This window comes from Triplophysa dalaica, chromosome 19 (assembly GCF_015846415.1).
Source record: "Triplophysa dalaica isolate WHDGS20190420 chromosome 19, ASM1584641v1, whole genome shotgun sequence".
NCBI lineage: Eukaryota > Metazoa > Chordata > Actinopteri > Cypriniformes > Nemacheilidae > Triplophysa > Triplophysa dalaica.
In genome coordinates, this window is record NC_079560.1 from 1,560,112 (window position 1) to 1,574,124 (window position 14,013).

Consider the following 14,013-nt stretch of genomic DNA (forward strand, 5'->3'; position numbering starts at 1 on the left):
AAACAGTGCGATAAGAATCCCGTCTCCTGCTTCAGGAGAACTCGAAAACACGTATAAAACCTCTTGATGTGACCCGCGGCTGACTTCTCTCGGTCAGCACGTAGCAAGGAAACAAGACAAACGGCCACCAAAACAGACGGGGAACAACAACAGCGCTCTAAACTGAGTTACAATCCAGTCACATACTGTATGTGAGCCGACAACAATATCACAGCCTTTATTTCCAAAATCACATCCGCTTGTGATTACGTGAGCTTTCTCACTTTCATCCCCTCCTGATTTATTCGTCAATATCTTCTTTATGCGTATATTGGCTGTTAGCTGAACGCCAGCCGGGACTGTGTGTGTTATTCACCAAAATAAATGTTATTTCAATTTGAAGTTGACTAATGGATGAGCATCATCATCATTATATCAGAATTTATCTGGGTTTAATATGATGCTTATGCTTGACGGAGCGAAACACAAGGACATTACAAACACATAACAAAGAGATTTATATTCATCATCTGTTCTTCAAACACATCTCGGCACACACAAACCTACCCTAATCATGTCTGTTTGTATTTTTTTATCTGTCCATCGCTCAATAAATCACATCTTCATGCACGTAGGTGTGTGAATGACAGCGGGTCCAACAAAAGTCTGATGAGACCTGAGGGACCGTCAAAAAACTGATCGTAGAAAACATCCATATGAAACAGGACGCACAATGACTTCATTGAAAATCAATTAAGTACACAGAAAAATAGATCTGTGTAGAGAAACTGAATTTAAAATCAGTGCAGTTCACTGGTGAAAAGAATTTTCAAACATCATTTTTTCGTAATTTCATGTTTAACATATAAACAACATGTGCATTTAAATCAAAATATAAACATTTTAGGGGTAAATACTGGAGTACAATTGACTACTAATTCCTAAAAAGTTCTTCCAATATCTTGCTCAGAAATAAAGAATAACACATATAGATGTTATTTCAAAGATAATAACTATTGTAACGGTTATATATTGCAGATTCAGAATGCATGAATTAACTGTTTACATTAAAAAGTGATCTTTCGACAGCATAACTTTTCATGAAAAATAGATTTGTGTGAGCAAATATTTTCAGTGACAGGATGAGTCAGATTCGACCTTCTCACGCTGTACGTGAGAGACCAATCACACATCGCGACAATAACACACACGTCACACTGAGACATACTTTATCACTTAGTATTTGCAAGACGGAGAAATCTATAACAAAACAAACACTCTGCCGTCTCTCTCACACACACAACACACGTGTCTGGGACTTACAGAAGAGGCACTTCAACGATGAGATGCACCAAATTACAAACCAACTCCTCCAGAAGATCCTCACAGCCGGAGTCTGAAAATACAAAGATATAGAAATCAAAATAAAGTTACAAAGAAATTCTGACACAACAGGATCGTAAATATTCTGTGTGTGTGATAAGTCCATACACAACTGGGACATTATTGTACAGTTTTTAAGTTTCTGTAGGATGGTTTTGTAAGGTTATCTGGTTTGGTAACTCTCCTTTGTTGTCTTATAAATGTCTAGACACGTAATGAAACTGCGAAGACATCAGAACAGACATCCAGTCAAAACAAAAATACCAAGATTCCAGAATTCAAAATCTTCAATAGAAGGAAGTCATTTGAATCGTCAAGGAATGGATATTGTAATTCTTTTAAATCAATTTCTCTAACAAATATACAAACACAAGGGCTATAAGTTTGAATTGGTCATAATGTGCGTTTAATGTTACAATGTCCTGGTATGTTGACAATGTCCAAATGTTAAATTAACACACAAAAAAATATTTTTTTAGTTAAACGTGTGTGTGTGTGTGTGTGTGTGGCCTTGTTTTTTGGAGACTCGTGTCCTTGGGGGACCAAAATTGAGGTCCCCACTGGCAAAAAAGCATATATATTGTACAGAACAATGTTTTTTTGAAAATCTACAAATGCAAAACATGCATTTCTAGATTGCCATGTAGAACCATCCCCAGTGGTGGTAATAAACCAGACGTGTGTGTGTGTGTGTGTTACCGTAGGTGCCTGGCGCCCTCTCCTGGTAAGAGAACTGTAAACGCAGCTCATCTGCATTCATCTCTCTGATAAAGACTTTTAGCAGACAGCGAACCAGGAACAATGCATTATGGGCCTGCCAGATAAATAACTGACTAGAGAGAGGAAGAGGGAGAGAAAGAAAGAGAAAATATATTCAAGTAGCTGATCCAGGATCAGAGTTAGTCCGTTCAGACATTCAAAGAAGTGGGTCACATTGGTTTTGAATGAGATCTGTGTGCATGATGCTCTGGGCTGAACCGCTGGTATTCCAGTGGGAAAATCATATCATCACAGAACATCTTAATGCATTCATCATGAGTGATCATTGAAATATTTCTCAGACCCTCACCATTCTCCTGTGCTTTTAGAAAAACAAACTTCCATGCTGACCCCTCAACAGCTGCTTATGATACATAATAAATACAGCACAAAAAGATGTCACTTACTCTTGACATTCTGTGGAAATCTTCAGCTCTTTGGTTCTGCTGAGAAAAACTCTCACCAACGCCCCGAAGTTCCCCGACCTAGGGTTGTTCTGAACTATAAAGGGCACAAACACTTCATCAGAAAAAAACAAAACTGCAGGGTGCGCGTCAGACTGCTTTATCAAATAAACAATCAAAGTCAAAGAAATGATAGAAATCATAAAAGCCCAGCTGTCTCGACAAACACATGTACATGCTGAACACAGACTGCAGACTAATAAAACAAATCAATTACACATGACACAGTGAGTTTATAATCAACACAGCATGATACTCACTGAGAGTTTTAGCCAGCGGGACAACAGCCTCCTCAAGGAGTTTAGCATCAGCACTACAGAGTCAAACAGAGCGATCACATCAAAATCTGTTCAGACAAATAAACTACAAGTGTGTGATGCTTACAGGAAACTATTATGACACAACATGAGAACCAAATCTCTGTAATAACACATACGCTCAAAGATTACTGGTTTTAGAATAGAAACCGTGAGTAACAGCATTTTTAAAAGACACAATGTTCAATATATAATTGTATTTAATATAAATAAACAATGCCTTTATAAAATAATGATGTTCATTAACCTGACAATAGAATTATGTAATTCTAAAAAATGAGAGCAGAACTATCCGTGATAAATAAATTGTATGTTTGATTTTAATCTTACGGTAATATTCACAGTTCTTTTAAATATGTGTCAAATTTAAATGTACATTAGCATTATTGGTAGCTGTTAAAAATTAGCGGTCTTAAAACATGATCAAATTTATATTCAATTTGTAAGTCAATAAATACAGCAATAGTTAATGAAATGTTAAATTATATATATATATATTTAAAAACTTTATAACCCATTTAAAAAGAACATTTCTATGGAATAAAAGGAATATGATTTAATTTAGTTCTCTGGTTCCCTCTGGTGTCTACTCCCGGTATCCACTGATTCTCACAACATCCCACAAAACCAGTGTCATGAGTTACATCCGCAGTAATATAATCGATAACAAGAGATGATTTTCAATCATTAACTTTATACATAAACAGATAAGAACGTATACACAGAACAAGAGAGCAACCATCATTTGCATTCACATTTACGCATTTGGCAGATGCTTTTATCCAAAAGGACTTACTTTGCATTATACTATACATTGTATCTATGTGTGTGAAATCCCCTGGGATCGAACCCAAGACCTTGGCGTTGCTAGCGCCGCTCTCTAACCACTGACCCAAAGTAAAGCATTTTTAGCATGTAAAGCATGCATTTTAGACATTAACACAGCAAAAATGTTTCCTTTGCCTTTAACTGGTTAGTTCTGTCTGTTCATGTCACAGAAAATGAATGATGTGATTTTGGTTCTGCTTTGTTAAAGAAATTTAAAGTGCGCATGGAGTGTGTGTTAACTTATAGGTGTGTTCCGAGTTCAATGGAATCCATGTCAACAAGTCCATTCCTAGAGAAAATAATTCAACAGACGTTGCGAAACTGACACGGCAAAGTCACTCAAAATCTGTCAGTCATTTACATACATCCATCTTAGAGGTATGGCAGCAAAGACAGACTGTTTATTTGTAAATGTGAAAGCGAGAGGGAATATAGTTATAACATTAGGGTTTTTTTTAGGAGAGAGCAACTCGGACAACATGCATGAATTGTAGGGTCTCCAGATCATCTCACCTGCTGTTGGGGCTGCTGAAGGTGAAGGAGATCAGCTGGTTCCAGAAGGGCTCATTTTCAGAGATGGCATCCGGACCAATCAGAGTGCGGATGCTCTGGCTCTCTGATAGGTCGCTCACCTGGCTGGTGTTTGCACCCATCGCCCTCGGAAACCACGAGGGGAGCTCCTCACAGCCTCATCTCCAGCCCAGAGAGACCCTGGAATATTACAAGACACAAGATAATATTTACCTGTCAAGACGGTCTGTTGATGATCGTTTAAAAAATGACGTGTGTTCAGGAGTGAGAAAGATTCATTTTGTTATCAAGCCATTGCTGAAAACCAACCGAGGCGTATCATAAAGTTCATTTCTGAACATACATTATCACACAAAGAGATCAAACTTAATGTTTAGGCAAGTGTCGAGTCGACATTATCTGATACACACATCATCAAACATTAAACAGGTGTGACAGGTAGACAGAGCGGCCACAGACAAACAACACACCTCTTTCTTAAACACACACCCTTAACACACATTACAAATGACTGATCTAACAATGTATGAGCACTTCTTAAAGGTACTAAGAGGAAAAAATCCGGGTCCTACCGGAGTCTGTTTTGATCACCGAATGTTGAATGATGTCCTGTAACCCTCTCTTAAACTAACATTCAACTCTGTATGTGAATAGTGTACTCTGTCTTTCTTAAAACAGCACATGACACACAATTCTTAAAATTCTGAAGTGAGCATTTGTAGGAATGGAAGGCGGTCGAGAGGGTTTTTAAGCTTTAAGATTTTGAGTGCAAGTTTATATTTAAATGTCATTATAGAGCAGCAAGGGGGATCCAAATTATTTTCACGTGTTTAGGTAAAATGATCATTTTTGCTTCATTCTGTGAACTAATAACAATATTTCTCCCAAATTTCAAATACAAATATTGCATTTATTTACTAATACAAATCTAAAGTACTACAAATAAAAAATGGAAAATGAACAAAAGAAGATGCACTGTATTTCTTCAAGTAGTTCATATTCACTTTTAAGCAAAACAACAGTAATATTCTATATGTCGTTAGGAAAAGTTAAAACATAATTTTTATGTGATAAACTCTAGTTGTATCACAATTTTCATGCGATTACATGCTGTCAGTCTTTCAGATTGCTGTTGGGTGACTTTATGTCAGTACTGAGATTTGGTTGTGTTGAAATTCAACAAACACTAACTACACTGGAATGGCTGCAATACATCTAGAACTGCGGATGAAATGAACATTTGGAATGTTAACCACTCAGACACTGATGTAGACCAAATCCAAAGTGTCTTAACTTTAGCAGTGCACAAAAACACTACACAAATCTTAATTCAATGTCAAAAAGAAAATCCGTGTCATGGCTGCAGGCTTCTGTAAACATTTCACATTAATAGTTAACTAATGTAATGAAGCACCACTGCCTGCCAGTGACAACACATGACAAACGTCAACAAAGCACATGTGAATATCTTTACTACCAGGTAAAACACCTGCATAACTTTACAAATGATATGTCTATGATTTCTTACATAAATAGTAAGTTTAGACAGCTACATCATCAACACAGTGCAATTGCACCCAAACACAGTATAAACAACACTGTATAGACATAAAAAGTATAGTCAAATATACAAGTAACTATATAGATTGTATACTATGTAACGATACAGTAAAATTATGATTATATCAATGTGTCTTTACTCAGCTAACAATCTCCGTGAAGTCTGCAATATAACTAACCTATCAGCTCGGGCTTTCGGAACACAAATAAACACTTGAAAGACTTATCAAGACGTATCGTTAATGCAGTTTATAATTTACACGTGAAGAAATGTGCAGGAATATCAGCTGGTAGCATCTACTAGCCTGCAGATCCGAGTGAACGGAGAAGTCCATTATAAACCCTTTAGCTTTCCAGCTAACATGCTAACAGACTCAACGGCTAGCAAACTTACCGGGTGAATGAGTGTCAGAGGTGACAGCTCTGTGAAAACGCCGCTTATGTTCGTTCAGACACACGACTGTGTGTATCCAGGTGAATAGAAGTCAATGGGGAACAATTGTGGTTGTAATCGTTGTGTGAAGTGAGTTTACCAGTGGAAGTTGTACGTGTATTGACGGTTAGCGCTGCGTCTCCACGTCACCAGCGGCGCGCGTGACATCCCACCTCTTGGAGCATGCGCAGTTTAGCTCTACCTTGATTACGGGAAGTTTACCTCATGAATATTAATTAGGAAATGAGAGCACTGTTGCCAGGGAACGCCATGATGAATTTAATTCTATTTTTGGCCTGGGCGTTAAAGTCGGCATGAAACGGAAGTAGCGATTATCTTTTTTTTCCGTGACCTGACGTATACCGGAGTGAAACGACTTCTGAAATGAGAAATTATTTAGGGCGCGACTTAATTTGATCCAGATCGCAATCTGTCAGTCATTGCAGCCCCGCCCTCGCGCCATTCCTCGTGACCGCAAGTGAAGATTTCTTTACAAATGTCATTATGACCCAGAAGTTTATCGTTTAAATTGTTCCAAAAAATGAGTTTGGTGAGCTAATTAGAACAAGTGCTCGAATTGAAGGGAGGCTCGGGGGGTCCGGGACCCCCATAAGGCAATAGGGACCCCCATAAGAAGTAAAAAACAGACTTTGGGGGGATCCCTCATATTTGTACTTGAGCAAAAATTATAATGACAAATGTGATTAAATTCATGAAATGGATATGGTCAATTTTGCAAATTAATTATTTACAATCATTTAAATTAAGTTTATTTATAGGCTAGTTGTCATGTCTCTTTAAATTTGAAACGCCCCGCCCCACGTCTAAAGAGCGCTAAGCGCAGGACAGTGAAAGAATCCTGTTATTCTATGTAAGCCTGTTTTTAATAAAATAGTATGAAGTAATGCATATACATCAAATATATTGAGTATTTTGTATAATTGTATATGGCGAGAGTAACCCCCACCAAAAAAAAGTCTTAAGAGGGGGACCCCCTTAAGACCTGGTTCAATTCGAGCACTGATTAACACCAATTCAATTCACATGTAAACCATGAAAGACATTAGTAATTCTGTTGTTTTTACTTTTTAGGAGGGAAAAGAAAACAAATAATTGATTAGTGTGAAATAAAGTGTTCCGTGAATTGCTGAATGTGTAATTGCTTTAAAAAAGATTTGCTTGTACAAATCTAATTTTATTTAGAAAAGCATTTATTTTATATGCTGTTGTTGGGTGTCATGCTTGAATATGTTTAATATGTTCAATGTTATAATATTGTCGTGTGAAGGACTTTTAGACTATTTATTTTATTAAAGAGATTTCAAAGAACATCCATTAATCTGCACACATACATTAGTTCTGACACGGTGAGCTGTGACGGTTTCACAAGTATCAAAATTGTATCTTTATTTCCATTTAAATGTATTCTCAAAATTTTAATGCAGAATTGTGAAGGGCACTGCAGACATACATTTGAATGGAACTGAACACGTTATATCATGACCACATTTTTATCAATGTAAAACAAAGTCACAAAGCCGTGAAATCTTATTCTTTATTTATAGACATTTTTGCAAAGTATATTACAGTATGATACAGAGAATCCACAGAGTTTCTTAAAGGTAGATTTCTCAAATTCTAAGGCACTTTTTTGGCTGGATGGATTTACCTTTTAAATGTTTTGTTTCATTAAATACGAACATTGACAGTCAGCCAACATAATAAATATGGGTTTTCTCATATATGACATTATATTATGGTAGGTTATATAAAACCATTTAACAGTTTTCATGTAACTAGTGTTAAAATGAGAAAGAGATCTCCACCCTACAAAGTCCCTGTAGCAAAGTGCAGATATGAGTCTAATTCCATGATGAAGAGGAACGAGATTTACATCATTATGACTTCCTTTCATTACAGTCGACTGTTTTGCATCAATGGCTGAAGGCAAGACCACCCATTTAAAACAACTCGCATATCGTATATTAGTCAAGGAAGACATCACAGACTGCTTGACCTTCAGGGAGATTTCTTAAAAAAACTGAGCTGAAACGGTCACCACTGATAATGGAGGTCTCAAGAAACATGACATTTGTAGAGTTAATGTAAACATGAAGCTTTACCGCATTCATTGTCCTGTAAAGTGTAACGGTTACCCGTAAGGAACATCATGTAAAACAAGTAACCAATACCCTGAAACGCTTAAACCGTGAGGAGGAAAAGTCTTAGTGGGGTTTGTAAGATTCAGTGAGATCAAGATGATAATTCCTTACAATGTTCACATTTACAGATATACACGTTCACTTAAACGTACGTGAATCTAAAGAGTCTCATCGGCGTCATTCATGTTTCTTTCATTGTTGGTGGGTTTGAAGAGGACACACACAAACACACAGTTTAACATTCAATCTCACAAAGGACCCTTAATAGTACATGTGCAAAAAGTAAATCAAGGTCCCAACCACTGACTCCATAAAAGACGACATAAAAACCTGAGATAAACAATTTGTCGTACGCAACGCACAACCTAAAAACCAGTTCTGGTCATCGGTGAGTGTTTACTTGTACTTCCCCTTTAAACACATTCCCCATCTCCCATTGGCTCTTCTGTTAAACCCCTCCCCTTTAAATGACACAATGCCACTTCTCATTCACCTATTCCAGTGGGCCGCTCAGATCTGATTGGTCAAAGGCACATGGTTCAAACACATTCAGTTTTGACAGGTAAGCAGGTAGTGAGTTAGGAGTGCATTCAGAACACAGCTCGAGCAGGCCGTGTCTTTCTTAGATGTTCTCGGCCTGTGGGACCTCTCGAATGCTGTCTCTGAGTTCGGGGCGAACGCGCGGGCGCTGGCGTATGCTGCGACCCGTCGAGATGAGGTCGGCGTAACCGGTGGAGTGCGAGAAGGCGTACGCTGAGCGGCGGGATCGTCCGCCACGCTGGAATGTCGGCTTTCTCTTCTTTCTTTCCTCTTCTTCATCTTCAACCTCATATTTTTTCCTGTTCCTCTGAATCTGCGGGAAGAACACGGAAGTGTCAAAAAAGCGGTTTCAAAAGTAACGTCTTCGAAAAATACAGATTGTGTTGAAATTTTACATCTAGTAGCCATGATATCTGTACTTAAAATGTAAACAAATAGTACTTTTTTTCTTTCCCCTGTGGTTGTTCATAATGTCATGTTGAAAACAAGGTTATTACAGTTATAACTAGAAATAAGGTTAAAACTAATTACTAGAAATAATTAAAACTGTTCCTATTAACACTTTTTAAATTCCTATTACTTAATTTAAATTAAATTAAAATACTACTTTATATGAAATAGACATTAAATATAATTTGAAATAAATCATAAAATATTACAATAAATATGAATATAATCTCAAATTCTAACTTGAAAACAAACTAAACTATTATTTACAATCAAATAAATAAAGTACAGCCTGAGAAATAAAGTAAAATAAGTTGACTTAAATTAATAACCAAGAATAAATTAAAACTAAATTAAAACTGAAATAAAGTTTATTTAACTTATATAGCAATATAAAAAATAAACAAATAAATAATAAAATGACAATAGCACATAATTATAATAAAAAATATATATGTTTTAATAAAACTACAATAAACTGAAAACTTAACTACTTACAGAATAAGTAGTTAAGTTAATTACAGAATGAAATAAATATATTTGTTTATATGTTTATATATTATAGAGCATGATTTGATAAGAGAAGAAAAGAAAAGACTGAATACAGCTCTTATACATTATCTTATGTCCCACACGACCCAAAAACAAACATGTTTCTGAAGCGGAGCATATTATTCATGAAGAAGGATTATGAAGACATGTGCAATGGTGATTTGTACACAATAAGAGCAGGAACTTGCATTAATAAAGTCAATGTTGAATTTAAATCGATCATTGGGATCTCACCTGGTCTCCCACAGATGGCCAGATGGTTTGACAGAGGAACTGAATGCAGATGACAGGCAGGAGACAGATGCCCACAGTCAGAATGATGGTGAGCCACAGGTACGGCTGTCTGAGAGCGTTTGCTGCCGCACCTGACATCCACAACAACAACAAAGTTACATTACGAACATAAATATTAATATACTATATACCATCCCATCATAACTTACAGTTTTCTTATTTGAACTAAATACAATTCACATATGGTACCTATCTGTTTTTCTTTTATATCTAGAGGAAGCAGTGCTTTCACACTCACCTGTGAAAGTGAAAGTCGACGGAAAAATGACGTGGATTCCTGCACTGTGGAGGTCAAACATGATGCCAAAGTATAAAGCCATACTGCCCAGAACAGCGAAACAGTTCACGAAGGTCCAGTAAGAGGTATCCAATGAGATCTAGAGCAACATCAAGTCAAAAAATGAAAACCGTCTCTCTCATTCAGTTAGGAAATCTCGATAAAATAGTTAACAAGCGTAGTTTGTTACAAAGTCGCAAACGTACCTGCAGGTTGACGGTGATGATGAGAGACGAGGCCGCGACCACAGCGAACGATTGGTAATCTGACGGCGCCTCCCCGTCCTGTCCCATGGTCTGCAGGAAAGCACCGTACGGGATGAAGAAGATGATGAGGGAGGTGAAGATTCCGTGAAACAAACTACTGAAGAAGGTCTTGTAGTTGAACAGCACCCCCAGCTGACCCGGAAGATACAGCTTCGGGAAGCGCGAACTGAGTTTATCGTTCACATCCTACACGAGGAGAGATGCAGTTTAGAGTCGAGAACATCCACAGGGCTCATCGCTATGCATTCTGGGATTCCCTTCTCCACGGAGCTATTCTGTTCGTTGTCTTATGTTTTCACACAAATCGTCTTAAACTTTCAGAGACACATACCTGATCCAGAAGACCAACAAGTAGAACAGGCAGACTGCTGTAGAAAACGTTGTACAGGGTGATGAACCAGTCTTCGTAGGCCGTCTACACAATACAAAAACAACAAAACATTTGAAATAAAGTTTACATCGAAAGTCAAGTAAAAAAGGACTCTAACGTCTTTACGGGAAGATATGAAGAATCGATACGGGTCTCTCTTGCTCACCTGTGAGGAAAATCCATTGAAGAAAGAGAACCAGAAGTGCACCAGGGTGAAGGCGAAGTTTTTGTAGAAGAAGTAACGGAGGAACTTGCACATGCGGATGTAGGACCAGCGTCCGTGGACCAGCAGAAGACGCTCGAGATAACGGAACTGAGCAAACGCGTAATCGCTGGACATCACCGCCTGCATCCCCTCCTGACCGCTTATCCCCACACCAATGTCTGCAGCTGCAAAGGATCATGGGATAGAATGTTAGCAACACAATTGAACAGATTCACCGGAATAAACTGAGGCTGTCACGGTGCCAAAACAATTCTTGATAACAGCAAAAATGTATATGCAATTAAACAAACTTCTTTAAGAAGAATATTTAATATAGAAGTATTCAATAATAATAAATATTGCCCTTTTTATTTATTCATTAATTTGTTTACTTTTTATATAAATAGCATGCTAAATTTGGGCTGTCAAACGATTAATCGTGATTAATTCACATTTCTTGATAACATAGCGAAAATTAATATGCAGTTAAACTACTTTAAGAAGAATATTTCATTTTATAATATTCAATAATAATAAATATTGTCATGTTCATTAATTTATTTACTTATTATCTTAATATCATATTTTAAAAAGTTTGGGCTGTCAAACGATTAAGGGCGATTAATTCACATTTAAAACATAATCGTGTTTATATAATACATGTCTGTGTAATGTTCATATATTTTTTTTATTACACAAACACATACACACACATATTTAGGTACTATTTCTTTATATTTACCAATAATTAAAATTCTATATAAACGTCTATTCTTTTTTATATTTAATATTTTTCTTAAACATATTAATGTATGTGTGTTTTTATAAATCCAAAATTAATATGCAAAGTACACAGACAAATATTAAATAAACACAAACTTTTATTCTGGATGCGATTAATCGCGAATAGTCATTTGACAGCCCTAATAAAAACATTAAAGAAATGGTACAGATGCTATGCAGCCTATGCAGAAGTAAATATAACAGTCAGTTTTCTCGTCAAAATGTCTTTATGAATAATAATAATGATTAAAAATATCAAAATAGAAAACAATTTTAGGTCTCACGCACAGATACTGTGTCTCGCCTGTTTAGATTAACTTAAATGAACCGACCGTGTGTTTAGAACACCACCAAAGACAAACATTAGCCAAGTGGCACATCTGATAATTTACACAAGCAAACACACACAAGTGCTGCGTGACTGACAGATGGTTCTTTTCAATCACGCAAAGACTTTTATAATCATCCTGATAACACATATCCAGAGATGGTTTTCATCTCTTAACACGTTTACTGGTTCAGTGTGTAACTTACTCTTGATCATGTTGACATCATTCGCTCCATCACCGATGGACAGAGTCACGGCTCTCTTGTACTTCTTCACCAGACTGACCACGTTGGCTTTCTGTTTGGGCGTCACTCGACAGCAGATCACCGCCGTGCACTCGCACGCCATGTCTACAAAATCCTCCTGACGTTTCTCCTTCTCCCAGTCATCGATGGGCTGGCTGCTGTCCTGAGGGTTGTTGGAATTGGTGAACCGCTTGCCGAGCTTCTTCAGACGCAGACGACGACGCTTCTTCTTCTTCTCATAGAGAATCTCATTCTGCACCGAAATAAGAAGGTGACTTTAGATGAAAATAAGAAGTTTTTCTTGGCCTCAGGTTAAGTAATAATTTCATTCCACAGTTTTTTTTTAATAGTTCCAAACCCATTCTTTCAATGTTAAAACATTGTTTCAATGTTAAAAATTCCCGGCTCTGTTTGAAGTGCATGAAGACGTACCAGCCATCCTCCAGTAATGACGAGCGCGTTCTTGCCAGGTTCTTTGAGAAACGGTTCTTTGCCCTTCTTGTTCCTTCCTTGAGGGTCGTTGCGTCTTTTGCCCTGCCTCTCCATCAGCTGTTGACTAAAAACAAGAAAAGCGCACATTAGAACATCTCATCCCTGACGGCACGGATGATGTCATCTTCAGGAGGCGGAGCCATACTTCACGTCCTCTCCATAGTGGATCTTCATGTCGTCTGTCAGCAGCTGGCAGGAGTAGCCGATGTTTTCAGCCGTCTCTGAATAAACCACAAAAAAACAAAGATTCAAACATACCGCCCTTTAAATGAGCATCATCAGCGTCAGGAATGTGTGTCGCTCACCTTTCTTGTCTCCAGTCAGAACCCAGATCTTAATATCAGCTTTGGCCAGTTTGGCGATGGTCTCTGGAACACCGTCCTGAAGTTTATCTTCAATGGCTGTTGCACCGATCAGCTGAGCACACAGACGGCACACTTACTCTTTATTCCAACATAAACATTTGTACGTTACACCTTTTTTTTTTTTAAATGACTTAAAACCAATATGACCTATGACCGAAGGATGTACATATTATACAATATATGGATCTAGACTATAAAAGATGAAATCTTTTCGTTCATTACCAGAAGGTTTTTCTCGATCTCTTCGTACACGACGTCCAGAGCTTCCTCACGGTTGCCCATGGAAACGCTGGCAATCTTATGTTTCTGCGCCCAGGCGTCAAACTCCGCCTCAGTGATGTCCTTATAGCAAAGACACAGAGTCCGCAGGGTCTCGTTGGCAAAGATCTGTGGAGGAAACCAAACCCTTCAGAAATGAACCTTATACTTTATT

The 14,013-nt window shown here is 37.5% G+C and overlaps 2 protein-coding genes across 3 annotated transcripts in view; both read right to left on the reverse strand.

Annotated features, from left to right (window-relative positions):
* dym (dymeclin) overlaps positions 1 to 6,417 on the reverse strand; it is a 36,394-nt gene extending 29,977 nt beyond the window's left edge. The window contains exons 1-6 of one of the 2 annotated variants that reach the window (XM_056730452.1): positions 6,355 to 6,417; positions 4,244 to 4,441; positions 2,846 to 2,898; positions 2,529 to 2,622; positions 2,062 to 2,195; positions 1,303 to 1,375 (exon numbers count right to left, since the gene is read on the reverse strand). In XM_056730452.1, coding sequence (XP_056586430.1) covers positions 1,303 to 1,375; positions 2,062 to 2,195; positions 2,529 to 2,622; positions 2,846 to 2,898; positions 4,244 to 4,383 — 494 coding nt within the window. In that variant the 5' untranslated portion in view covers positions 4,384 to 4,441; positions 6,355 to 6,417. Of the gene's footprint in view, positions 1 to 1,302; positions 1,376 to 2,061; positions 2,196 to 2,528; positions 2,623 to 2,845; positions 2,899 to 4,243; positions 4,442 to 6,215 lie in introns of both variants that reach the window. The other variant, XM_056730451.1, reaches the window with a different exon arrangement.
* A 1,378-nt stretch (positions 6,418 to 7,795) lies between these two features.
* The window catches only part of atp8b1 (ATPase phospholipid transporting 8B1), a 31,196-nt gene continuing 24,978 nt past the window's right edge, over positions 7,796 to 14,013 (reverse strand). Inside the window, exons 18-28 of the mRNA XM_056731444.1 lie at positions 13,803 to 13,967; positions 13,521 to 13,632; positions 13,361 to 13,436; positions 13,156 to 13,279; positions 12,685 to 12,976; positions 11,329 to 11,552; positions 11,124 to 11,207; positions 10,733 to 10,978; positions 10,488 to 10,626; positions 10,190 to 10,320; positions 7,796 to 9,269 (exon numbers count right to left, since the gene is read on the reverse strand). Of these exons, the coding sequence (XP_056587422.1) occupies positions 9,039 to 9,269; positions 10,190 to 10,320; positions 10,488 to 10,626; positions 10,733 to 10,978; positions 11,124 to 11,207; positions 11,329 to 11,552; positions 12,685 to 12,976; positions 13,156 to 13,279; positions 13,361 to 13,436; positions 13,521 to 13,632; positions 13,803 to 13,967 (1,824 nt within the window). The 3' untranslated portion in view covers positions 7,796 to 9,038. The remainder of the gene's footprint in view (positions 9,270 to 10,189; positions 10,321 to 10,487; positions 10,627 to 10,732; positions 10,979 to 11,123; positions 11,208 to 11,328; positions 11,553 to 12,684; positions 12,977 to 13,155; positions 13,280 to 13,360; positions 13,437 to 13,520; positions 13,633 to 13,802; positions 13,968 to 14,013) is intronic.